The 26,743-nt window shown below is 35.3% G+C and overlaps 1 protein-coding gene across 12 annotated transcripts in view; it reads left to right on the top strand.

The window, feature by feature from the left end:
- DMD (dystrophin) overlaps positions 1 to 26,743 on the top strand; it is a 1,193,355-nt gene that overhangs the window by 976,686 nt on the left and 189,926 nt on the right. For 10 of the 12 annotated variants that reach the window (XM_054050408.1, XM_054050369.1, XM_054050393.1 and 7 more), the window contains 2 exons: positions 22,458 to 22,630; positions 25,177 to 25,333. In XM_054050408.1, coding sequence (XP_053906383.1) covers positions 22,458 to 22,630; positions 25,177 to 25,333 — 330 coding nt within the window. Of the gene's footprint in view, positions 1 to 21,992; positions 22,109 to 22,457; positions 22,631 to 25,176; positions 25,334 to 26,743 lie in introns of those variants that run through there. The other 2 variants (XM_054050456.1, XM_054050451.1) reach the window with 1 other exon arrangement.

Below are 26,743 nucleotides of genomic sequence, written 5' to 3'. Positions count from 1 at the left end.
GACTCTTCTTAAAAGTCCCAGAATGTACTTTAAATGAAAGGAAGAAGTCACAATAGACCAAAAATAGTGTTTAAGATCTTATTATTTATATGTTTTTCCAATAGCTACAGAGAACTAAATAGGACTGATGCGGATAAATGAAGATGTAATAAATAAAAGTTAACTCAGGCCAGATAAAAGCAGAAGAAAGGAGGAAGGCTGTTGGAGATGAAAAAAAAAAAAAAAAAAGTTCTCCCGATCTGTCTGTAGCACTTAATATTTGTGTAATAACTGGAAAGGCAATGTCTTTATGCTGAATCTGTCTGAAAAAAAGACATGAAAAACAGCACGTCAGCTGTATTTTTATGAATTAATAACAGGTTTTTATGTGTACATGCAGAAATATGCATTTATAACACAGCAACAATACAACTACTATTTTAGTTGCATTTCAATTAAAATCACTTTTGAGTACTAAAGTATTGCACGTAAGTAGAACTAACAGGAAAACCAACAGGCAATTGTATTCGTAAGCACTCTCTCTAGAGTTCCAGTGTGTGAGTTTTCTTCAGTTTGAACACAATTATTTTTGCACCATAAAAACATCATTCAAAATAATCCTAAGTCTGGAATACAAATTGCTAACACTGTAGTACAGTAAATAACCAGAAAAATCAAAGTTCTATATTTAAAAAACGCTGCCTACTTTTTTCCTTGATTTCCGGTATATTTCTTCAAGTTGATAGCTGCAAGCAATATCCCTGTATGCTTCTTTTGCTCACTTCTGAATTCCAAAGCTATGCTTTTGCAAGAAAGGAAAGAAAAGATTGAGGCATTTTCATTTCTTTTCCCAAAGGAACACTGCATGTCTTCAGCACTTGGCAAAATGATGCAGGGTGGGTTTTGTATTTTATTCACCAAAACCTTTCTGCCTCCACGCTTCAGCACTAGGACTTCTGGATGTGATAGCATTCTTTGCTGGTTAGAATAGAATTGCAGAATATAGTCATAGCAGAAGTAAATGGTACTTTTTAATGTTATTAAAATTAATACCTTTGAAATCAAGAGAAATTCGGCACTTTGAAGTATGACTATCACACAGCCTTTAGAAACCTGTAATTCTTTACAACAAGTAGATAATAAACTACATTCTTCCCTGATTTAACATAGATATTCTTCTATCAGAATATTTTCAATGTATTGTTTTCATTTTGATTTTTTTCCATTTGATAGTACAAATCTGCTTGCTTAATTTATATTTATTTCTATGTAGAAGAGTAGATGGAATGTTCTAAAAGTTGTCAAGACAATATAAACTGATATACAGGAGAAGAAAAAAGCGAACTTTGATACTCATAGTCTTAGAATATAGAACTAAATATTAAGAAACATCTACTTAGAGAAGGGACTAGAAGTCGTAGAAGCAGAACTAAACCTTTCATATACAGTTTCTAAAGTGTAATTGAGCATTCAAATAGGGAGGTGGATAAAAATTCAGGCTCTTTCAATAAAGAGAGCCTTCTTACGAAAATACTAGATTCAAAAATTGCCATAGCAACAGTGCCATTTGAGAAAGGAAGTATCACTGTATATTTTCACTATTTTATTTCCATTTCAATACATTTTTCTTAAAATCATGCATTTCTTGCATTTTGTAATATTGAAGCAGTGTCGTACATGTGTGCTGGCTCTAATAGCTCTGAAGAAAAATATTTACCTAAAAGGAATTCATGTGCAAAGCCATAAAATGGCAACTCTAAGCTTTTCAGAGACAGCATGTTTCTGAATAAAATCAGTGGTAATGCAGCAGAGAAAAAGCAGAGTAAGATTTTTAGTGTAAGCACTATAATTATCTGGTTTGTGTGTCTTTTACAGAATAAATAAACAAGTTTTTCTTCAACATCTACCTTGTGGTAAATCTAGCTGGAAGCTGGTCACAAGTGGTGATCCCTGGTGCTCAGTGCTGGGTCCAGTTCTGTTCAATATCTTCATCAATGACCTTGATGAAGGGATTGAATGTACCCTTAGTAAGTTAATGGATGACACTGAGCTGGGGGAGGAAGTGTGGATCTGTTTGAGGGTAAGCAGGCTCTACAAAGGGATCTGAGCAGGCTAGATTGATGGCCTGAGGCCAACGGGATGAGGTTTAACAAGGCCAAGTGTAGAGTCCTACACTTGGGAACAAAAACACCGTGCAGCACTACAGGCTTGGGGGAGAGTGGCTGGAAAGCTGCCTGGCAGAGAAGGACCTGGGAGTGTCAGTTGACAGCTGAGTGGACATGAGCCAGCAGTGTGCCCAGGTGGCCAAGAAGGCCTATGGCATCTTGACTTGTATCAGAAACAGCATGGCCAGCAGGACCAGGGAAGTGATTGTGCCCTTGTACTCAGCAATGTTAAGGCAGTGCCTGAAATACTGCATTCAGTTTTGGGCCCCTCGCTACAAGAAAGACATCGAGGTCCTGGAGCTGCATCCAGAGAAGGGCAATGAAGCTGGTGAGGGGGGCTAAAGAAAAAGTCTTATGAGGAGCAGCTGAGAGAACTGGGATTGTTCAGCCTGGAGAAGAGGAGGCTGAAGGGAGACCTGATTACTGTCTACAATGACCTGAAAAGAGGTTGCAGCTGGATGGATGTTGGTCTCTTTGCCCAAGTGACAGGTTATAGGATGAGAGGGAATCGCCTCAAGTTGTGCCAGAGGAGTTTCAGATTGGACATTAGGAAAAACTTCACTGAAAGGGTTATCAAGCACTGGTACAGGCTGTCCAGGGAGGTGAGTGAGTCACCGTCACTTTAGGTATTTAAAAGACAGGTAGATGAATTGCTTAAGGGTATGATTTAATAGTGGACAGGTACGGTTGGACTCGATTATCTCAAAGGTCTTTTCCAACCTGGTGATTCTATGATTTTATGATTTTATGATTCTATGAACATTTGGAAGATAGGAATTTTACCTTTGTTAGCCAGAAATATTTTTCAAATACATTCTCTCTAATTTTGTCCTCAGTCATGTGTTTCTGTTCCTTCCCTTTGGACGAGCAAAGCTGCTGTTGCAAGACTGTTGTTACATCCATTCTGCCAGGAAGCTAATTTAGCTGAAAACAGAGCAAAATATATCCAAAATTTAACTAGAGTATCCTAATTGCTCTAGGTATTTCTTTAAGTTTTGTTTTGTTTTGTTTTTGGTATCTGTAGATATTCCAAACTGGAATCTTGCTGTAGTCAGGCAGTCAGTCAGGTTAAAAGGAGAAGCAAAGACCATCACTTTTGGTGGTACATAGGCTGGTTAAAGTGGCTTATGAAATGGCACTTACGAAAAAGAAAGATATGTCTGATTTTTAATCACATTCCATATTTACATTTTTTTTTAATCTGGAATTAACATCTCCTCTTAAGTAGCTTTTTGTTTAAATCTTGGTCTTTCCTAAAGTATTTAGTTTGGTGGTTCTGCAACACCTCTTCTGTAGTCCTGGTACAGAAAAAGCATATTTTATTCATGTTCATTTTCTATTGCCGTGACATCTCCGGTGCTGGAAAAAGTTATTTCTTTTACAAAAATATACAATTTTGATAGGACCTAAATACTACCTGAACTAAAATTAAAGAGTTTCAGTATTATGAAATAATAACTTTAAAGTTCTTTTGGAGACACTAGCTGTATTAAAGTAGCAAGGAGAGAATTACCTGAAAAGATAGCATTGGTGTTCTCTTTAGCTGACTTTTTTCATTATTTTTTATAATGCACACGCCAAGGAAGATTGCACAATGGGAAACACTTTTATACTTATCCTAAACAGCAGGCAGAACCTGTTCTTTTGTCCACTGAGAATTCTTGTTTCTTAGCCATTCAAATGATTTCTTCTTTTGAAATCTCTTTTCTATTCTGAGATCTGCTAGACCTTAGCTGTTTGCTAGTGTGGATTCTTTGGTATTAAATGTTCTTTTTACTAAAGTCTATGGCCTTCAGACTTATGATTTTCTGAGTTTATATTCTGCTTAGACTTGGTGTATAACTTCTGAAAATATGTGTTCACTTTCTCATTCTGACATGAGTTAGGTTTGAGATCAAAAGATTACTCTCCTTTTTTATGAGTGAGAGTAAGAAATTTCTAGCCTATATAAAAGTCCCATTTCCCACAATTGATACAATTATGTTAAGGTCAACTGAGAACTATGGAAGGAAAGCATTTGTCTGTTTAATAGTATATGTATACTGTGAGCGATGGCAACTTGTGAGCTCTGAGTAAATGGGGTGCAGACAATGCCTTATCAAACCAGGTGCTGAGGGAGGAAGGTCCTGGAGGAGCTGCAGTTCCCAGAAGAACAAGGTTTGTGTTTGTGTGCAGTTTGCTAGCAACCTAAGCAGGGCTTCATCAAAACCTTACCTTGAAACTGGCAAAAGTTCGTTGAACTTGAGGTATGTCTAGAAGGGTATTTCTGGCAGCATCAGTTGGTGAATGCCACAGACAAAGCCAGGTTGTAGAAGAATTTTTGATCAGAAAACATAATCTTTGCTTTGCCAGGCAGGCTGTTTTGTCTTCTCTTTCATGTGAATGTGACAAGTAAAACAGTCTCCATTAATCAAGTAACATTTCTTAATCAGATAAGTATATATATACTGACATCTTGATTCAGTAAGAATGATGAAGTAGTTGCAGACTGATGCTGAGTAAAATAGGTTTGAGCATTACATTAGTGCTACGCTCAATGATTCCATGCTGGACAGGCTGCAAAGACTTGGGATTTCAAAGATATTCTAGAAACATTTACAGAAATATCCCTTCTGCCATTCATTCCCAGACCTGTGGATGCTCAAGTCTGAAGTGCTAATATCATTACGGGTGTTACATTTTAAAAGGCTGTGGATACATGGCACTGTTTAAGAGATTTCTTAGTGTAAACCCAGTGAATCTGTACAACAGTATACTGCTCTGTTCATTGTGAATTTGTTTTTTCTCAGTCTTTTTTATGAGTGGTATCTAAGCTGCATTTCTGCTTTTTGTTGCCCTTCTGTTTTTTGTTGTTTCTTTCACAAAGAATAAGGATGTACTTAGTAATTATTGAGTTTATTATTCACTTTTTCCTATTTTATTTTAGTACAAAAACTTCCTTTTAGAGTAGTTCCCTCTCCTCATGAAACCTCCTGGTTTCATGTGTTGAAAAAGGCTTAACGAATTTATCTTTATTTCGAAACATGAAATAAGGGAAAGAAAAAAATTGTGATGTTTGCATAGCTGATGACTTAATTCTTTCTACCTATTCGTAACTTGTAATAAACACATCAAAATGCAGTCAGACGAAATATGAAATGTATGAGGTTTAGATTTATTTTTCAGATGTACAATAAAGATTTGGATTAAGCTTGTTTCAAAGGTTTCTCATTACATGCTGCATCATCAGAAGAAAGCTCTTAAAATGTATACACTTGTGATTTGAAGTTGACTTACTTCCCCTAAATATGCCAGCATGTGCAAGATATTCTTTGAAATTAATAATATTGAAAAACAACTCAGCAGTTACATTTGCCTTATTTAATTCCTGCTGAGATGATTATGCTTCTATTAACTGTGCAATTATATTCCACAGCTCACTTGAAGTATCTCAAACTGTAGCTTTTTGAATTCTGACTATTTTAGCACTTCATGGAAAACTTCAAAGTTTGAACAACTGCAAATAGATCTCACTAAACAATTTATTTTTCCAACTTTGAAATATTGTGACTAATTTATGTCTTATTTGCTTGTAATAACTATCATGTTTAGGGGTGGTTGGCTTGCATAAGAAATACATGCAGACAAAATAACACAATAGGGTTTAAATGCACAGAAATAGCCATGTGACAATTTAAGATCTCTGTATATATCTACATATGTTTATATGTGTTTAGGTTTCAATGTCTTAAAAAATGTATGTAGAAGTGAGAATTTTAAAAAGTCGACGTATGAGAAATACATACACAGAAGTAGAGGTGGAAAGACCTTCTCTTTAGGGCTAACATTCAAAGCAGGGATAAGTTGTAAAAACTTGACTTTGAAGTGTTGCTATATCTTGCCATTGTAAAATAAGATTCCTTTCATTCATTTTCAAAGAACTAAATTACTTGGATATAGCTTTGGGATTTGTGTTGATTTTATTTTAGGTGAATATTCCACAAGAAGGAATAGTGGAGGATGACAAACAACTTGTGTCATAATAAATTTAGTTTATACCATACAAATGACACAATCTCCTAACAGAAATACCATTGCACTTGTGAGGGCTTTTTGGCATTGTGGTTTTTCTTCCCTCCCAGCCAGTTGGTGTCTTTTTGTTACTTTTATTCAATATTGGATAAAAAAAGTGAGCCTGAGCAAGAGAAGAAAAAAAAATATTGAAGTTTCTAAGAGACAGGATCTAGAGAAATTAATATGTTAGGATAGATTTCAAAAATAGCGTTGATATAAAACAAGATCTATTAATAAAAGTGGTCTCAATGGCTTTTAAAAAGTAAATGTAGGAAGATTTTAGTGCTCTATGACACCGGTAGCAGAATTTCCAGTTGCTGAACTTTCCATAGTGAGAAAAGATTTTGATAAAGGCATTTGTTTACTCCATATTATCTCTTCATGTAATCTTAGAGTTGCAATCCAAACAGAATCACTTTACAGATAAACGGTCTTGAAGGCGTATTTTTAACATGTTCTTAAAAACAGTGTTTCGATTGGATGTAACCATCTGAAGCATATGTCCGTCTTGTCTTGTGAATTGCATGTACTTTTGCAAAGACACGTTGTATTTCAACATGCACTTTGGATGAATCTCTAAACTGTGTCTGGTAAACTATCAGGACTTGTCAGAACTAAGTGGCTTAAAGCAATGGTGACATAGTAATAAGACTATTATACGTAGCAGACAATGTCTAATTTGCAGTTGACATGCCTTTTCAGAAATTCTTAGACCTTTCACACATGCACAGAGTAAATTCTATAGCTTATACAGAGTAAATCCTGCATTTCCTAGCTACATCAGACTTATTTGTGCGTATAAGTTGTGACTACATGGAGCCAAAGCAGAAGTTATTCAGGATTTCTTTCTGTGCTGCCCTTGATGAAAGCACTTTGACATGCATACTGCACTGCGTACTTCATGTATGTTGACATTGCGCGTTTAATCAAGACTAAGGTGATTTATCCCTGCAAATTGTGGACAAAAAACATTCTCATATTTAAAGAGATACACTTCACAGTGGAAATGGAGAACACATTGAAAAAAATTAGTATGAGCTGGACTAAAACAACATCCAGACTGAGTTTGAACAATATTTTATTGAGAACAGCAAAGTTTCTGGAATATTCAGGTTTGAAATTTTGAATTTTTGGGCATAGAGAAGATCAGAGGCTTATTTCAAGAAAAAAATACTTCAAATGGAAAGATGACTATAATACAATCAGGAGCAAAGCATTCAGAAATTCCTGCCAGGTGTAACAACCTTGGTGAGAATGTGAAGCCAAATGCATAGATTTTATTTTTTGCAGACCTCTCCAAAAAATGCACAAGTGCATTCGTGCTTTTGTCTTCTCCAGTTGGCTAGAATTGGGAGACTTTACCGTTTTGGGGGTTATTTTAACAAGAACGTACTGTGTGCATGCCAAGAAAACTTGTGGGTTCTTGGACTTACTGCCGCTTCAGAATATAAAGAAGCTGCTAAAGTATATATGTAGCTGCATAGTAAAAGCCCCAGTGCAGGATTTGAAGTACCTCAAGGAGCATATTGAAGAAGGAATCTCCATTGGAGAATGTGTCTGTGAATGGAGGCAATGTCTGAATGACATTTGTCTGTAAGTATGTTGAAGCCATTTAAGGATATATGGAAGCCAGGGAAAAAATATAATCAAACTCAGCCCTATTCTAAGGCTGCAGTGGGCTATGGCAGTAGTCATTGTTTCCAGATGTAGGAAGATTTTACTGCTCTGTGACACAGGTGGTTAAACAAATAAAGATTTAGAATTTGATATTCCTGTACACCATTTATGGATGTTTTTGTTTTACTAAGGAAGTTTTAGAGGAAAAAACCTGAACAACTAAAATTTTGTCTAAGAGGTGTCTAATGAAACTGAGAGATAAAAAAAGATGGAAGGCATAGCCCAAGCCAACCTGACTAGTTGTCAGTATTGAGTCTCAATAAGGTAAAGTGAGGAGAACTAATTGTGACTAATGTATCTGAATAGTGATCAGGACCATGAATAATAGCAGAGTAATTTGACACATTGCAGGGGGGAGGAATCAAGTAAAATATACTACATAATGTTTTTGTAATGTGTACCATACTTTTAGGTTAGTCAAATTATGAACTAACTACAGGAAGGAAATCAAAGAAAATATTTTATGAGGCCTTAAGTGGGAGAGTTTATTGATAAATCTTATAACAGTGTACCTACTTGCTTCCAACGTGCAATTTTCAAGTTGACAGAGTATAACAATGCTGATGGTAAGAAGGAACTCTAGTGTAATGAAACATTTTGCAAATCAGTTTAAAAAATAACCTAATTTTAAACATTTGTTAAGAATGTAAGTTTTATGCTCAGGATTAGGTCCAGGACGGCTCATGGAGCTTTATTTCAAAAGAATTAAAATATAACAAAGAGCATTACATTGTATAAAAAAAAACCCCAAAAACTATGTAGGGACATACACAAACCCCACTTAGGAAGGAAACTGAACAAACTGAAACTCTGTCATGTAATGCAGGAGCGTATCACACTGGCCAGTTATAAAGTAGAAAGATTTCTTACAGCTGTAAATGGCTTTCTTAAATTTCTTTCTGCACACATATATTTTAAAAACTGTACTTGCTAAAAGTTAATGTTCATGTTACTATTTATTCTATGCTGTCAGCTTCAGTGTATGAAACTACATAAATAAATAAATCTTCCAAGTGGTTTTCAGGAGAGATAGCTAAGATTCAACATCAACACTAAATGTGCTTTTGGAAATTCTAAATCTTGCATTTTCAATAATTTTCCAAATATTGAAGAAAGAAGGAATCCAAAAGCAAATCTATGGTGAAAATTGTTGCCGAAGCCAGTACATATCAATAATTTTAAAAGGCAGTTGGTTGTCTTTCTCTCCTTTTTTTTAAGCTTAAGAACTCACTCATGTACAGAGTTCACAGTCTATCATGTGTCCTCTTAGTTTCTCATCTCTGCTCCACAGAATTTTTATTTATGTACATATAATGTGTATGCATACAGACAGAGGTTTAAGTCTTTGAGGCTATTGGGAGAGCACATAAAGCTACAGGGCCAAAAAAATGGAGATAAACTGTCTTGTAAGAAATAATTTATATCCTTAGTCATATAAAGCCAAACTTGCCTTAGTAAGCCAAGTTATTAATGTGCTGACCTCCATTTATTACTTGCAACCTCTACTACTCTGTGGTGTAGTGATCTTTGAGTTCACATATCAGTTACTGGCTTTATATTACTTTAGATGCATTTAGTCTTTTTTATCTTGAGTGCGGTTCCTCTTCTCCATAAACATCAAATCTCAAGACCAGCAACAAATGCAGTTTCTCTTAACTTCTTTCTCTTTTTAACTAACCTGAATAAAATGTTGAATTAATTTTCTGGTTTTTCTAATTATTTTTTCAATTCCATCCCCAAATAGGTACTAAGAGAAGGAAAATAATTATGCTGGGTTACATAAGCGTGTATGTAACCACTGTTAGAATGGAACTGAACAATAGCAAACAAACTAGTCTGAGTAACTGTGTATAGAAAAATATGATTAATAGTGGTAGGGTTTTAAAAGATCAAATCTTGACAGGTAAAACTTGGTTATTTGACAGTTACAGAATTGGAAATTAAAAAGAACACAATAAGTATCCTATTTTTGAAGACAGGAACATGTATTGCTGTTTGATTAAAACTGACTTGCAGACATCATTCAATCTTCATCGCTTCATAAAGTCCAAAGAGAAATACCTGTCCACTGAATTTTAAACAGTGAAGCAAGATGGAAATAAAATTATTTTCAGAGAAACAAGAGGCCAATAAAAGTGATTATATAATGAAAAAAAAAAGTTAAATAACAGGAAAAAATTACCAGTCAGGGTCTTACCAAGCTATAAATAAATCTTTCTATAAAGGTGATGAGTGTTTGCTTATAACACAGAATTATTCTGGTGGTTTTATGCTATGATGTGGCATCAGAAGCTTTATCCCATTTCCTTTCTGTTTTTTCTCTTTGTCTCTTTCTCTTTCTTGTGCAGCTTTACTGGTGTTCTGAGCTGTAGGTCATATTGTCCAAATAAGTCTGTTTGGATGTTTCTGTGATACATTTCTTTAGTCCTGAGTCTTGAACTATCTTCCTTCTTCTTCATTCCTGCAGATACAATTTTCTCGAGAATCCTTTTTTATTTTCCTGCCTTCTGATGTGTGTAGTACTCCTGCCTTAATCCTTAGCATCTGACATTCATGAACATGCAGTTTTCTTATCTTTTAGATCACTTAAATCAACTCTCAAACACTGTGGCTTAAAATGTAGCTTCTTGTAGGTTATATTTCTTTAAGTTTCTCACCTCAGTGTTCATGTCTACTTGATTTGGAAAAATAAAAATACACAAGGTGGGCAGCAATATTTTTCTAAAATCTTTATCCTGTATCAATTTCAACACTTTTTTGTTTAATAGAGTTGTTTACAGGGAGGTGATCATTCTGCCGTGCCAAAGAGGATTGTTTGTGATGGTTAGAACAGAGAAAAAGAGAAGCCGGTAGTTCAGAAGACACAGTTATAATGTGATAGTCCATCTAATTTATTCATAGGACATAGGCCTGTATCCCCACCGTGTTTTTTAATCGATAAGGCAAAAGGCAAATGGCTGGACGAAATTTCATACATGTAGTGTAGAAGTGTAACAATTTAAACCAACTTTGTTCTCTGATCTAAGTCTCAAACTGAGAAGCAGACTAGTACCCAACTATCTTCCAACCTGAAGAATCTTTTAATTTATTTCCTCTTTTAAAAAACATTGTGATTTCAGAGTATGTTATGATGTTTGTGTCTGAATGCTCCAGTTTCATTTTATTTTATATTTTTTTACAGTGGAAGTATGAAAGGATGGATTCCTGTGCATATGCAGATGATCTCTGTGTTTCTATGTGCAAGTGTACGTGTTAGGAAGAAAGGGTTGCTGAAGTGAAGATCAGCTTGTCTGATGACCAGTATCACAGACAGTTCCCTCTCTTGCCATAATTTTTTTTTCTGAGTATTTTACATCTGTTGGAAAGGTTACCAAATTTCAGATGCCTAAAATCTAGTTGTCATCAATGCAACAAATTCATGTATCTTGCCTTTTATATATGGAAGAGAAGTAACCATTGTAAGGCACATTCAATCAGATTTGATATACGACGTCCTAGAAGGGCTGCTTTTTCTCCAGCCTGGAGCATTGATGATTGACTTGGCTGTATATGCCTAAAATTTGGTGAAATGAATCTCTCCTTTAATGTCTTGAGCATTTGTTAAATAGAATTAATAGTAGCTTGCACAAAATAATATAAAGGAAACCACTCGTGTTAGGGTATTTAGCCAGAGGACCTCAGAAATACATAGCCTTGACAGAAAAGTAAAAAAATATAGAAAATAAAATATAAATAGCATTTGGAATAGCATTTTTTTTTAATTTTTGCTTTAAAATAACCCCCCAAGTAGCAAAAGGAGCCAATACAATCTGTAACACAGAAGGGTTCAAAATTACTAGATCTGATAAAATGTTTCCTATATCATTATAGGTGGGAGCTTCAAGTATAGCTTGAAGTGTAACTTCAAGTGAAATTGGGTGAAAAATAATTTTCCGCTCTGAAGTCCCCAAACAACTCAGTTAAAAAGAACTAAATATTACATAGAATTCTAGTAATCTTCCTCTCTTTTTTTCTGTCATAGCAATCTGTAATAACTTCAGACAACTTCATTTAAATGTCAGCTTCTGAAAAAAGTTGTAGTCATTTTAATTACTGTTTTTTAAAGAAAGCTGTATGAACCTAATTTTTCTACATGGCATATGACTGAGGCACTGGCTTGCTACCTGTCAGGTTATTCTTTCTGCCTTTTAGGCAGACAGTACAACAAAAAAATAAATATCAAAGTGAATTCTGAAAGTCTCGCTTTTTTATGAAACAAAAATTCTTTTTTCTTACCGCTAGTTGACAGAAATAGTTCTAATACTGTAATTGCAGTATTCTGATTGCTATATAAATTTCCGTGTAACTTATAGAGAATGCAGTCACATAAAAGATGTTGACTTCAATTTTAAATCTCTGAAAAAAATGGCATTTAGATTATCTACACTCTTTAATCGAAGATGAAATGAAGATAAAAATTATATACAGAGTTGTGGTTATTTTTCTATCTCTGAAGTTGTGGTAGAGCTATCTTTGAGTCTTAGGGATTGGCTGCAGTTATCAGTAAATCAGGGCAGGCTGGGATTCAGAGCTGATATCCCATTTGCATGCAGCTTGGTGCTGAGCTGAACAGCCTGTATGTTTGATTCTTGGAATTAACTGTGACAGCAAGATCATTTTGGCAAATGGCTACTGTGGCATGTCTACAGGTATATTTGAAGGATTATGGTGATATTCTATTCATCATACCTGTGCTGATGGAAGAGACTTTCCCTCTCTCAGTTGCTCTTTTGATTTTGTTTTTTATCAAATATATAAATGTTCGTGTGTTTTTTATACAAATATATAAATAACACTTTTTTTCTTATGTAATGGTCTTTAATCTAAGATCAATTCTGCATTCCAAGCTTGTCTTTTGACAAGTAAATGAATGTAAAAAGAGGAAATGTAAAACGTTTGCCGTTATTTCCTGTGTCATCAGCCTCTAAATTTTCCTCCTACAGACCACTTTCCTTCATTTTGTTTCTATAAAGCTATAATCTCTTAAGACATTAAAGGCAACTTATGTCTGTCCTCACTTGTGTGTGCCCTCAGCAAACAGATGCAAACGCTGAGTAACAGGCATTGGAACTTTGAATGTCATTGCTTTGAATGTGATTTAGTCTTTCAGCAAGATTACAAAAGGAACACAGAGCTGCACTGGGAAACCGAGTATTGGTATTTTATTAAGTGGTACAGTTAGATTATGAAGCTCTATATATGCAAAGGTATTTATTTCAGAAAATTTGTTGGTGTGGGAAGAGGCTTCTGAATTTCCTCTAATAGAGGGTCATATGTATAGAAGCTGTTGGAAGAATACAGACAAACTCTCAGATATTATTTTTAGATCAACTTTTTTTTATTATTTTAAATAAAGTACTTTGGTAAAGGAGCAGAGATAAATAAGAAAGATGCCTTTTCTGGAAAGTTTTAGAGACTTTCTATCAGCTAGCTTGTTCTCTTTTATTGAGTTGGTCAGTCATTAAGTTTTCTCACATTTAAGAGAGGAATGTAAGCTTTCAACTATACAACCAAACTATTGCAACACTAGTGTTAATCAGGAGAATTTCAGTTTAACTCAGTAGGCATGTGAGATAAAAGTAGAATATGTGAAAGAAAGCTTTAATCTTGATGAGGCCTAACGGAATGAACACACATCGTGGGTGCTCTGTTATCCCTTGCTCAGTGAGCATTTATCGGATAGTGACATTACTCTGACAGAGTTACGAGTAGATCTATGTCATGAGAATTATTTTTTTCCCAAAATTGATTAGATGTCAAATGTGTTTAGATAGAAGTTAATAGGGGTAAGTGGCATTTTAGTGAATATCATAACAGTGAGTATTGCTAGGAGTGTCCTTAGGGATATTACACTCTCGCAGTCACAGATTGCCTAATTTCACCTTTTAAATCTCTGGGAGTTCATATTCTCATTCCACTGGGTTAAGGCAATGTCCTAAAACTTCAAGACATACTTCTGGGATATAATAATTTTTTTACCTAGTCTCTCTCTCTCTGCCTCTTCACTCATCTCTAGCCTAGAATTCCTATTATCAGGACTTAACATGCAGTGGAGAATCATTACAGGGTCCTTTTTTGCATCACTTCAAATAAGGTAGGGGCTTTTTTCAAAGTTGTAAAACCAATCATATGTCTTTTGCTTTTCTTTTGCGCTTTGTCTTCTGGGATTAAAAGCCATAGGCAGAACTTTTTCATTCTGATGAAAACAATACTAATATTTCAAAAAGGATTATAGACTTTTTTTTTTCCAGAGAGAATGTGTAACTACTGCTCTTGTTTCTGTAAGCAAACTTTACTCCCTTGCTAGAAGGTGGAAGCTCTCCCTCCAAGCACTGTCATATTACACAGTAACCCATATTCATGCTGTTATCTTTATTTCTTCACCTTTTTCATTTCTTTTACGGCATCTCTTATTCACTTTGTTACATACACAAGTGATTGGAATCAGACAGTGTTAAAATTTACAGTGTTAAAATTCTTTACAAATCAGAACATGATATATTGCACTTCATTTCATAAAAAAAAAAAAAACAACCCAGTATTTGGCATGGATCGTGTAGAAAACACAAATGTTCAGTAAATAGTAAATGATGATTTCAACATGTGTTGTCAAAAATGTCTTTGTACCATGGAAGTCACGAGTGTTTTTACACATCAGTTGTTGCAGCAAGTGTGCAAAGAGGCCAGAAGCTCTTCTGTGGACAGCACAGCGATGGCATTGATGTGCAAGAGGGCAGGACAGCAACACCAACTGAAGCAATTGTCCTCAGCACATCAGAGGCTTTGGCTCAGAAAGAAGCCCTGAGGGAAGTGCCACCAACCAAGTCTCTAGCCATTTTGAGGTGCCTGGACTGTCTCCTGGGGCGGGAGACAGCAATGTCCTTATCTGTAGGAGGTATGCTGTGGCTGTAAGAATTTGCAGCTGGGGATGAACAAACTGTATACCATCTGCAGGAGACAAACAGGAGATCAACGGGGTCTTCACAAAAAGGATGTGACGAGCAATGAGTTAGGCTGTAAGTGCACAGGCAGCAAAAGGAAGAACAAGGGAAATCCGGCCCTGCTGCTTGGTGGCGTGGGAGACCTGATGACCCAGGATATGTAAATGTGTGTGGTACTTTCTTATGTCGCTGGGAAGGTCTGCCTTTTGGCCTCTTCAAGGTCTCCAGGCCTGCTAACAGAGCCTATGAGATTGAAACATTATCTGCTATAGAATAAGATAAAGTTAGGGAGCACTAACACATGCAACAATAAAGGCTGGGGCCAACATATATATGGTGTGTATTAAATTACATTTTATGGCAAAAGAGTAGAAAGATTCATTTTTCATTTTAACTGCAACCATTATGTGGTGAGATTCCTAATGGATGAGATTTTTTGTTTTGGGTTTGGTCAGTGTATCATTGTACTTTTAGGGCTCTAATAACCTGGTATAACAGCGATTTTGATCATCTGTTTCCCATAATCACTTCATGAACATTTATAGTTTTCAAAAAAGATACCTATCACACAATGCTTTCACAAACTGTTAAACCTACTCAGCCTTTGATATTTGATGATGGTAACCAGTTTAGATATTTTATAATTCCACTTTGTGCTGAAAATCTCATTTCTCTATGACTTTGCTGCATTTTTTCATTGGAGAGTATGATAGTTCTGCTTTTGAAATGGAAAAAATTCCAGAGTATCTAAGATTTTAAAAAGAAGCTTTTACTCAGAACATCCAGGATTTTGTCCAAGCTAGGAGTTAGAATGAATCCTCAAGACTGTAAGACTTAAAAATAAATAAATAAAATTACAGGTTACAGAACTCTTCTGAGCACTTTCTAAGCGGCTGATGATGTTCAGAATATCTAAATGGAGTCTATGTCAAAAAACATGTGTGCCTGGTTTTCATGCTGTGCAACACAATCTACAATTTTTTCTCTTTTTGGTTATGTGTTTAGGGAAAAGAAAGAAAAACAACAACTTCATAAATATGAGACAGATGCTGTTAATATTCTCACTTGACTACTATGAAAAATATCAAAACGTTAACAGCAAGATAAAATGCATTAGTCTAATTCAGTAGAGAGAGGATAATAAACCAGAATGGAATTGGAGAATATTCATAAGGAGAGGGCTTATGATTGTAAAATTTCCTTTAAATTAGCTTTTTGCAGATAACACACAGTAAGATTCACAGAAAATATTGAAGGAGACATTTTGTGGAAAAGAGTAGAAATAGAAGAAGGAAGTTGCTTTTCACAGAGTAGGACTAGTAGGTGTTAATCTCCAAGGAAAGCAAAGAAAACTAGATGTAGAAAAACTGAAAATGTTTGTATTAAGTCCAAAATATTCTTTTGGTAAAAATGATGCTCATTCTTACTCTGAGCTTGATACAGATAGTTGTGAGAACTAATAGGTGTATATAAATAAACTATTTTTTCTTAGAATTAAATTGAAAGTGGCAGTATTTTTTCAATGTTTTTAATGTCTGTGGGCTGCATTATGACTGAATCATTGAGAATCTGGGTGGAGCAATTTCAGATATCAGACATTCTGTTTTAATTCAGTTTATACTGCTTCTCCTACCCACTATCAACAGGGATCATACAAAAGCAGCTACTGCCAATGTCTTTGGATAAGTTACATGAATGCCCTTCAGAAACCTTTGGTATATACCATGCTGCAAAAGCAATGGTGAGTGTAAAACAAGTAAAGCAAGATAGGTTTCCATAATAATTGCTTTTTGTATTTTGATTTTTTTCATTTAAAGTATTACTTCCCCTCTTAAGTAGTAGTCAGTATTTATTTTTAATAGTACACTGATTGGCAGTTCCTTTTTGTTGCAATCTAATATGTTGGTTTTGACAATGTCTCTTCCACAATTGCCTGTGGTACCATGGGCTGTTCCTTAGCACTCGACTTTTTCAAGTTTGAGTGCTACTACTAGTATGGCTGGACTGTATGTTTGAGAAAAGTTTTAGTTTTCTGAGATATTTGAGTTCTGTTTCTGAGTGTATTCATAAATTTTATTAGTGTGTAGTACATTGAGATATTTTATGAACTGTTTTGTGAAAAAATATCTGTTAGCTCCATGTTTTTGTCATGTTTAGTGTATTGCCAAGACTAATGAGAGCAACATATCAAAAAAACTTTTGCCTCTAAGAGCAACTTTGACGTGATTAGTATTGAAGTCAAGTACTTGCAGTGTCCTATGTCAGCAGTTTATGAAGTGTTTGGTAAGTAATCTTGACTGAAGTGTTATTAGAGCAATTCTAGGGTATAAACTTGGGCCTGGAAGGCATATTTGTAGTGACAGTAGGAGAGGATGGCATATTTGATCTCTACAGGAACTTTAATAGGAGGATATGACTTACAATGTATAAGATCTACCTAATGTATTGATTTATTGACAAGGATGTACTCTGTCTTCTGAGAACATAACTAAATCCTGAGTTATTTTTTCAGTTTAAAGAGAAGGAATCTGATTTTAAGAAGGAAGAGGTTTTTGTTTTTGTTTTTGTTTTCTTTTTAATTCCATATGTATTTGCTACATGGCTTCTATTACTATACACTTCTCAGACCCACATCAGTTCCTCCTTTAGTTCTAAATGGACTTTAATTATAAAAGCATGTATTTCACTTCTCTTTGCTTTTTGGCTTTCAGTTTGGTTTGGGTTTTACTTGATTATTTCCTTATGAACAAAGGACAAATATAAGGCCTTGTGCTATGTCTGAAATGCCAGTCCCGTGAATGAGGATCTGCACAGCAAAGACTTGAGCATATGTTCAAATGATTGGATTGGTGCTCTTAAGAGCATTCCATAGCTGAAGCAGTTCACTGTTAATGAAGCAAAGAAACCCACACCATGTTTTCACAATTACTGTCTGTCAGCAAGAGATGGCTGCATCCTTAGATGCAGTGTGTAATCTCTTGTAATCTGAAAGTAACCTGAATTGAAGGTTATTTTGCCTGTTTATAAAGATAATATTTTCTGAATGCAGGACCCAATTTCCTAAATAAAGCTTTTATATTTTCTGTTAGATGAAAGAAGCTTTCAAATGTACATTTTAGTTCCTTCTTAGTTCTGGGACTTGTAGACTTTAAACTATAACAGTTATAGGTGCAACTTACACAGATTGTTCCCTGCACAGTTATACTTTCACCTTCCACTCATCAACATTTGTTTCTCTCTTAGAGGACTAACCCTTATCCTTTGTAATCTTGAAAACTGTGTTGGGAACCTAGAAATGCCTTAATGATATTCATAAGCTTATCTTCACAATAGAAAAGACCTTTTTATCTTCCTTTTTAATCAAGTCATTAGCATGAAACTCAGAGATGTAATCATATCAGACTGGAATTGGGGTCATGCCATAGGCTAGCTGAATAGGAGGCTTCATGGCATGATGATGTATAGGCAGTTCACAACAATGCTTTTAACTCAATAAGCCTGCCCTTTAATTACATTTTAAATCTCATTTGAGAAAGTTTTATCATTATGCAAATTGCTCAGTAAATGCTCTCCTTCTAAGACCCAATAAAATTTCTGCTTATGGACTGGGAGAATAAATTATTTAAAAGCTTGATGGAGGGACCAAGAGCTTCTTTCCCACTTCATTCAGTGCGACAGAACTTGATGTGTTAGTTAAAGTGGTCTATATGGTAACAAACATTATACTACTCACTGTTAGATTGTTTAGAACCAAAATAGGTCTTATTTCTATTACTTGTATTTTGATCTGGGGAGAAAAAAAAAAACACAAACCACAATAGTATGGCTTAGAACTATGGTATTTAAAACAGGGAACTCTAATTGGACCAGTGGTGTCTTACAAAGCAGAAAATATACTGTAGTGTCAATGTCTTACAAATTAAAAAAAAATTCAGTGTTTTGTTCCATGATTAATATAAATTACAGTATTTTCAATCTAGAACAAATTATTTCTTTGGGGTTTTGGGTTTTTTTAAATGCATTTCTTCATGTGCAAGTACTTTGAAGGTAACGATTAGCTCACAAGGTCTGACTTTCCTAAAGAGTAGTGCAGACTGGCCTTCTACTGCCAGAAACAAAAGAAATAGATCAAGAGCATCTTTCACTGAGTCTACCATGTGCTTAAAGTCCGTTGGACTTGCTGTGCTGCAGCCATTAGTTCAACATCTCCTGAACCATATAATCCCCAGAACCATCCCTCTATCTAGCAGACAGAAGAATAAGCTGTGGTCCTGGAAGAGATGCCATGTTCATGGGTCTTTTTGCCTCCAAAGGCTGCTGGAGTCTGCAGGGGCATGAAAGAAAAAAACAAAAAGAAAAAAAAACCTTTCGAACTCTTTGAACCCTCCCACTGAGTTTAATGTTTTAGGCAGAATCAGAGATTTGCAGGAGTTTAGATATAATTAAATAAAAGCAAGCAGGATGTTTAATCAGAAATCTGGTCCCTAAGCTGTACTGGACAGAATTGCAAAATGCAGATAATGAGTCCAGTTCCTATACCTGTAGAAACCACAAGAAAGTTTAAAAAAAAAAAAAAGACAAAACACTTTGAAAGGGCAACTATTTTTGGTTATACCAGCTGAACTACCCTGCTGGTAAAAATTCACAGAATATGCCAAATCCTAAGAGCTATTCTATCCCCTTGAAGTCCACAGAGCAGAGACCTATTCTTAATAGAGGTACTTTGCTCAGTAATATTGTTAGAACAAAAAAAAAAAAAAAAACCTGAATACTGGTTTGAAACAAGTTCTGCCTTCTCCAGGCACCTGAAATTATGTTTACCAAAAATTATTTATGGGAATTATAACATTCTCTGTTAATATAAATTAAGGGAATGATTAGTTCAGCTAAATACACAGATGGAAAAGGATTATAGGGGTGTAGGATCATTGTTTTGAGGAGTTTTATGATAGCTTTTCTAGCTGTTTCAGTATTAGTATTACAGAGATAGTACTAAAAATTATAGTACTTCTGAGCTATGTATAACAGCATAGATATTACTTGCTGATGCTTTGAGTACTTATATATAATTATGGAGACTTTATTTTTCCAACTGTCAATAAAGATCACTTTTATCCTCTGTGTTGATTTCCTCTAATCAGATGGACCTTCTTTAATTTTATGAGCCCTCACTGCAATTAGTGCTATTTATTTCGTTTGTAGCTTTGTACAGGACACAGAAAATGTAAAATGCTCCACTGGAAATGAAAAGCTCGATTCCAAGAATGGAACTGAGTTTGTAGAGGAGAATATGAGTGTTTTAATTTCTTTAAATTATTACATAATTAATTTTGTTTCTATATGGTATAAAAGATAAATGTTTTGTCTGCTGTTCTGCCTTAATTTCCACTTCTTAGTCTGACTCATCTATAGTGTAATTGATGTTACAACTAGTGTAACTAATTCCTTCTTTCTAGGACTTCATTTTACTTCCAGCCTATCAATCTATCTCTGATGTATTGCCAAAATAATGGCAGATTTTTCTGTGTGCCATGTCTTTCAAATGTGCATGTGGATATGCCCCATATCCTGCATGTGGGATAAGAAGGATATTAACACTGATTATTACTGATGAAGTATCTCAAACCGTATTGAATTCTTTTAGCACTATCTGTGGTATATGGAGTCTGCCAGGACTTTCTGTGTACTAGATTTCATAGCAATGGCTTTGCTGTGTTTTACAGGGCCCTGTAAAACAAAACATGTGGATGCACAGGTCAATCTTTTTTACCTACCAAAATGATTAGGGCAGTGAGGATGTATGTTCCTATAGAGAATGCTAGCAGTGATTCCAAGGGGGACAACAGAATTGAGCAAGTGAGAAATCTATCCACTACCTACCTTTATAGTGATATTACGTGTGCCATCTTACAGCCTTAGTATACTTCTCCCCTGAAATCATGCATAAAGGTTTCAAGGAGTGAGAACTAAAGCAAAATAGTGAGAGTAAATTTCCTTACCCTGTTTCGCCCAAGAAGACTTTTCCCCTGAAGACAAGTTTATTTCATCTCTTTATTAGTAGTAGTTCTGTGACTTAGTTCTAGACTCATTCTATGTAGCATAATAATGTTAATACACATTTTTAAATGTGTAGAAACCTCCAAGAGCTATTCAGCAAGATTTCTACAAAAAAATATTACTTTACCTTTTATCATGTAGCTGTAGACTTCATTTTAATAAAGGAGGATTTCACTCTGAAACTCTTAGGTAGAACTGCTCTTGATGAGGTTGTAGTTCTTTCTAGGTGGTTCAGCTAACTCCAAATAGTGATCAAAAAGATGTGGATATGAAAAGTAACTTAGACTAATAAACAATACTCATTAATGAGTTCCAGTAGTAAATGTATACTTTCGTAATTTGTTTTTCATTGCTACCTGCTCTTCTAGAGAGTCTATTTCCACAGAGCCCTCAGGACTCTGGGATGCATCTCATCAGATCCCACAGACTTATATATGTTCAGGTTCCTCAGGTGGTCACGATCCCGATCCTCCTCTACTGTGAGAGGGGATCTACCCCCCTGGTTACCATCTTGCTGTCCCATGAGCCAGGAGGGGTGAGGAGAGAGGTTGTCAGTGAAGACTGAGGCTAAAAAGCTTTAAGTACCTCAGCCTTCTCCTGTGTGCTCATGTATGTACGTGGTTTAATAATAATATTAATATTTTTTTCTCTGTTTCAAGAGCTTGATTCAACTACTGTTCACTGCAAATGAATCTGTGAGCTTGTGGAGCTGCAGTGTGCAAACGTCTTGGGGAAGGGCAGCCAAACGTACAAAGGCTGCATTGAGTGTGTGGGCAGGCAGGAATGCTGGTACTAGGCAGCTCTCTAAAGAATGTTCTTTTGGCAGAAACAGCCATGCTAAAAATGAGGGGGGAAAATGAATTCAAAATGTAGAGCTGGCCTGCAGTTACGAAGTGATAAGAAAAGTTGGCTGTTCAACATGAGCTGCCAGTTGCATATTCTAGGTCCTCGCTATTCTCAGGCCCTCCTACAGCCGTGGCCCTGACCGGTGTTTTGATCTAGCACAAAGTGGCTGTTTATTGCTATTGACTGCTGAGGCCTGTGCTCCAAAATGCGTTCTGTCAACAGAATGTAAGTGAACTTGGCATTTGAAGGCTCGGCTGCTGCAGATTTCTTGGTATTGCCATGCAGCCAGACCGGTGTTGCAGTCCCCAGCTCAAACTGAAAATGTTGCACAGGAAAACATATCATGTGAAGGTCAGATTTACCTGAGATATTGGGGGGTTTGGGGTTTGGGGTTTTTCCCTCATCATCACAGTAAGTATATCTTGTTCTTGCTTTGTTGCCTGTGGCAGGATGTACTTTTAATTTTCTAATTTTTTTTCCCTATGCTCTGTACGGCAAAAAGGTCATTATTCAGTGCAAAAGGCCTTCATCTGAAAGGGAAACATAACTGTGTACATAGCACACAATATTGCCATAAAAGGGCTAATTAAAATTTGTGCTAACTGTTTGTTACACTGAGGATTTTCCTACTCTTTTGAAAAGTGATAATTTCTGTGATTTTGAAAGAAATCACACATATTGTTTTCTGTTGCTTCCATAGGAGCTACAGGCGGAAATCGATGTTCATACTGACATCTTTCACAATCTGGATGAAAATGGGCAGAAAATCCTGAGATCCTTGGAAGGATCTGAGGATGCAACCCTGTTGCAGAGACGTCTGGATAACATGAACCTCAGATGGAGCGAGCTTAGGAAGAAATCTCTAAACATTAGGTAAGACCTTGAATGTAAGCAAAAGCCTGCAGTTGCTGTTTAAGATGGAATGCTGCATTTTGCCAGTAAAAAGGTTTAATTTCTTTTCTGATAGCACTATTTTTGTCCATTTTTAAATGGTATATGCTATTTTGAATGTTGGCTTAACTTTGTAAGAATGATTAAGTTTTTTGGTGTGAAAATGATAGTAGAGGATTAGAATGTGAGGCATGTAATGTGGATTTGTAATTACAGAAAGAGAGATTAGCATGTTTAAACAGTAACTGTACTCTCTCTATATGAAGGCTTCTTGTATAGCTGGGTATGACTTATTGATAAGTCATGAAACAAAGTGATTAAACAATCTATAGTTATGATAAGCTTTCTTTCTAAGGCTGCTCTTTCCAGAGCAAAACAAAGAATAGCCTTGCAGATGTGATGACACATTATTTAAGATTTTAGCTGTTATCTGGAGAGTGGAAAGAAGGGCCAGATAAAATCCAGGGGTAAAAGAAATCTATAGGTTTTGTCACAAGAGGAAAAACTTTTCCATGCAAGGAAAAATAAAATAAATGATAATGTTAAAAATGATGAAGTGGAGGTACATGCTTCAATGGGCTGAAGATTTCTTTTCAGAAGAAATTGTCCAGGAAATTTATCTTCAGAAATATGACTTTTACAACAGGCAACCCATCTTGTTTGCGTTCAGTCACAGGCATTTTTTCATTTGCTCATTTACTGCCTGCTGGTGGTAGTTCAGAGGGCAGCAAAAGGCATAAGTGTTTTTCAAAGTAATGCATGAAATGCTAGCTTTTTTTCATCTCAGGACCTGAGGGAGGTCAGTCTGTGTAATGACAAAAGCCATCTTCATAACATCAATTATTAAAAATAAATGATGGATGTGAGATTGAAAAGATATTAGTAACTAAACGAAAAGCCACTTTCTTCCTTTTTTTTTTTTTATTATTATGAGAAGCAAAAGAAAAAGGATATAACCCTTCAAGGTCTCTCTGAGAATTTTTTTTTTTACTTCACATGCCTTTTACCCATGAACTTGCCCAAATGCAGTGATTTTTGAGGTAAGAAAAACATTGAGTTGGCCAAGTATTAGTAATTACTAATTAACTAGTTAATGGGACTTTCTGTCTTTCATATGGCTAATCTGTCCTTTTCCTTTCTCTTTCCTTGCCACTCCAATTACCTGCTGTTAAGAGACTAGAAAGAAATCAGGATTCATAGAGCATTTCAAAGAAATATAACTGTCCTTGCTTTCAGCAAGTCCTCATTTCTATATGTAAACTAAGTAGTAAGGTCTGCAAAACAATGAGCCCATATTTGTCACATTTCTTTACAGACCAGCCTATATAAGGTATAGGACTAGATTTTTCACTCTCAGAAAATATGTGCAATCACTGAAAAATAAGAGAAAAGTTATATGAACAAAGGTGGAAGCTAAAACAAATATGAGAAATAAAAGAAATTCTACCTTTCTTTTCTGGTACATTTTCTCACTTTACTGTTACGTAATAGCAATCACTGAAAAATAAGAGAAAAGTTATATGAACAAAGGTGGAAGCTAAAACAAATATGAGAAATAAAAGAGAATCTACCTTTCTTTTCTGGTACATTTTCTCACTTTACTGTTACGTAATACTGCTGTTGATTTAAATTACTGAGAGGAATTCTTACATTATCTAGAAGTGATTCAGGAATTTCTTCCTAACCAGCAATTAAAAAATAGCATATTTATAAGCCTAGAAGAAAAATTTCATTGTGTTTTATCAGTGGTATAAACAGAATTATAGATTTGATTGGTCTAGCGATGTTTTAGTCACATTTTTTCTCTCCACGGAAAACAATTTCTGAAAATTAGTAGCTCAATACTTGATCACAGTATTAAAAAAACACACACCAGAGGAAATATTTAGAACATGTCTTTATGGTGGGGACCTTGTTTGCACAAAGTAGTCTTCTGCCTTTTAATTTTTCCAGTTATTCAATTAGTTTTATTCACATCTCTGTTAAAATGGCACAGACATTAGGGTAGTGTAAGAGGATACCATTGGCTTTAACAATTTCCTCATGACTTTTTTGGTTCTCTTATCTTAAAGATGAACATCCATATGAATCTTGTGTGAATTTCAGTGCTTTATCTTGTTTAGAGAAACACTTGTACTTCTCTGAGTTGAAAAGCCCTCTTCTCATTTTAGTTAACAAATCTCCTATTAATCTTAAGAGATGACTAAGCTACTCTCATGTCCTGCAGATATTTGTGCTTGTTTAGTGAGACTAACAATTCAAGCCCGCTGGAAAACTGAACAGAAAACTGAGCTAGGGGAAAAAAAAAAAGAAGAAAGAGAGAGAGGAAAAAACCAAATGTTTCAGGCCAGGACTGTGGAACCTAATATAAATAAGTGTTGCTAAATTCTAACTCAAAGCTATAGAAGGTATTTAAAGATTGTTAAGTTAATGAAACACTAGGATCCTTCTCAGTAAATAAGCTCGTACAATTTGGTTTTTATTTTCAGTGTGCCTGAATTTATCTTATATTTAATACATGCTTTCAGATCCCATTTGGAAGCCAGCACAGACCAGTGGAAGCGTTTACATCTCTCCCTTCAGGAACTTTTGGCATGGCTGCAATTGAAGGAGGATGAATTAAAACAGCAAGCGCCCATTGGAGGAGATCTTCCCACTGTGCAGAAACAGAATGATATTCATAGGGTATGATTTTTTACAAAAATATCTTTTAGTCATTGCTTTTTGTTTTGCAGTTTAGTGCTGCATGAAGTGTTCTTTGTTGGGAAAAGTAAGATACCCTTTAAAATGCATTTCCTCCTTTTTGGTGACCAAGTATACATCAGTATGACATCTACAAAGTTATTTTGAACAACTGTGGTTTTTTTATTGAGTAATTTAAGTTGTCAGACATCTTGATACTGTGAGAAGAGAATATTCCAAAACCAGTGATCATCCCCTCAAAGCATCGTGCTGCATCTATATAACTTTCAGTTTGTGAAACTTGCCACTAAAGATATTGTTTCTGAAGTTCCTAAATCTCTGATTTTATTACTGAATGGAGAAATGTGAAATGGTACTATAACATGAAATTGTATCTGGAATGCCTGTGTTTTCTCCATTCGTCAAGTAGCTTTATTATAAATATTGCTCTAATAAGTTGTCTTACCTCATCATGAAGGACACATTTGGGAACAAATAGTGAGAAGGTTGAGCCTGAAAAGAGAATGCGATATATCTTGCTGCTTTAAGTTATTTTGAACACTGAGTTTGTGAAAACATTGGAAATATCATATGCAACCAGGGTTGGCTTCTGGCATAAGCAAACAGGCATTTGTTCACAGTAGCAGACTGTTGGGAAGTAGTGGCAATATTGTTTCTCAAGGGCCTATCTCTACCTAATTGCCAAGAAAGCCAAAAAAGAAGGATGAACAAAAAAACATCTCACTGTCAGTGCACAATGTTTTGCAAAGATAAATAATGCTTTGCTGCAAGAGGCAGCTTTTCACATTTCCTAGGTCTTCTATCTGTAGCGGTGATGTGTAGGATGTGTTTTTCTCATAAAACTTTACTTGGGATTTCAACTATTATTACAGAAACAGTGAGGACAATATATCCATGACTTTATGGAGCACCACTGTCCCTCTGTGAAAGCTGAGAGATATGAAATGCCTGAGGTCTATTCTAGCCAGCTGTCTGTAGCAACTTCCATAAAGTAGTTTTAAAGCCCATCCAGAACACAAGGATGAAAGATACAACAGAGATGTAACATTAACTGAGCACAATATTAATTCAAACCCTTTATCCAAAGACAATTCTTGAACCAAAACAAGACTTACAGAAGAATTTGTTCAGAATTGTTACAACACAACTTTTTTAATCCAAACTATATTTAAGTATTTGAAAAATTACCTCTTCTTGTAGACTGAAGAATTTCTTTTTAAACTAGAGTAATTATTTCTCATTATATTTTAATAATGTATATTGCTCTGTAAGCTTATTCAAAAGGCTCCCAGAATTTATCATAAAGACGGAAGGACTTCAGTCATGGACTAAATGCTCTCTCTGTCAGTCACCAGTCAATGAAGCGTTTAAAACACTTCAGCTATGAGAAGT

Source organism: Cuculus canorus, chromosome 1 (assembly GCF_017976375.1).
Source record: "Cuculus canorus isolate bCucCan1 chromosome 1, bCucCan1.pri, whole genome shotgun sequence".
NCBI lineage: Eukaryota > Metazoa > Chordata > Aves > Cuculiformes > Cuculidae > Cuculus > Cuculus canorus.
This window is presented reverse-complemented; position numbering and strand designations above follow the sequence as displayed.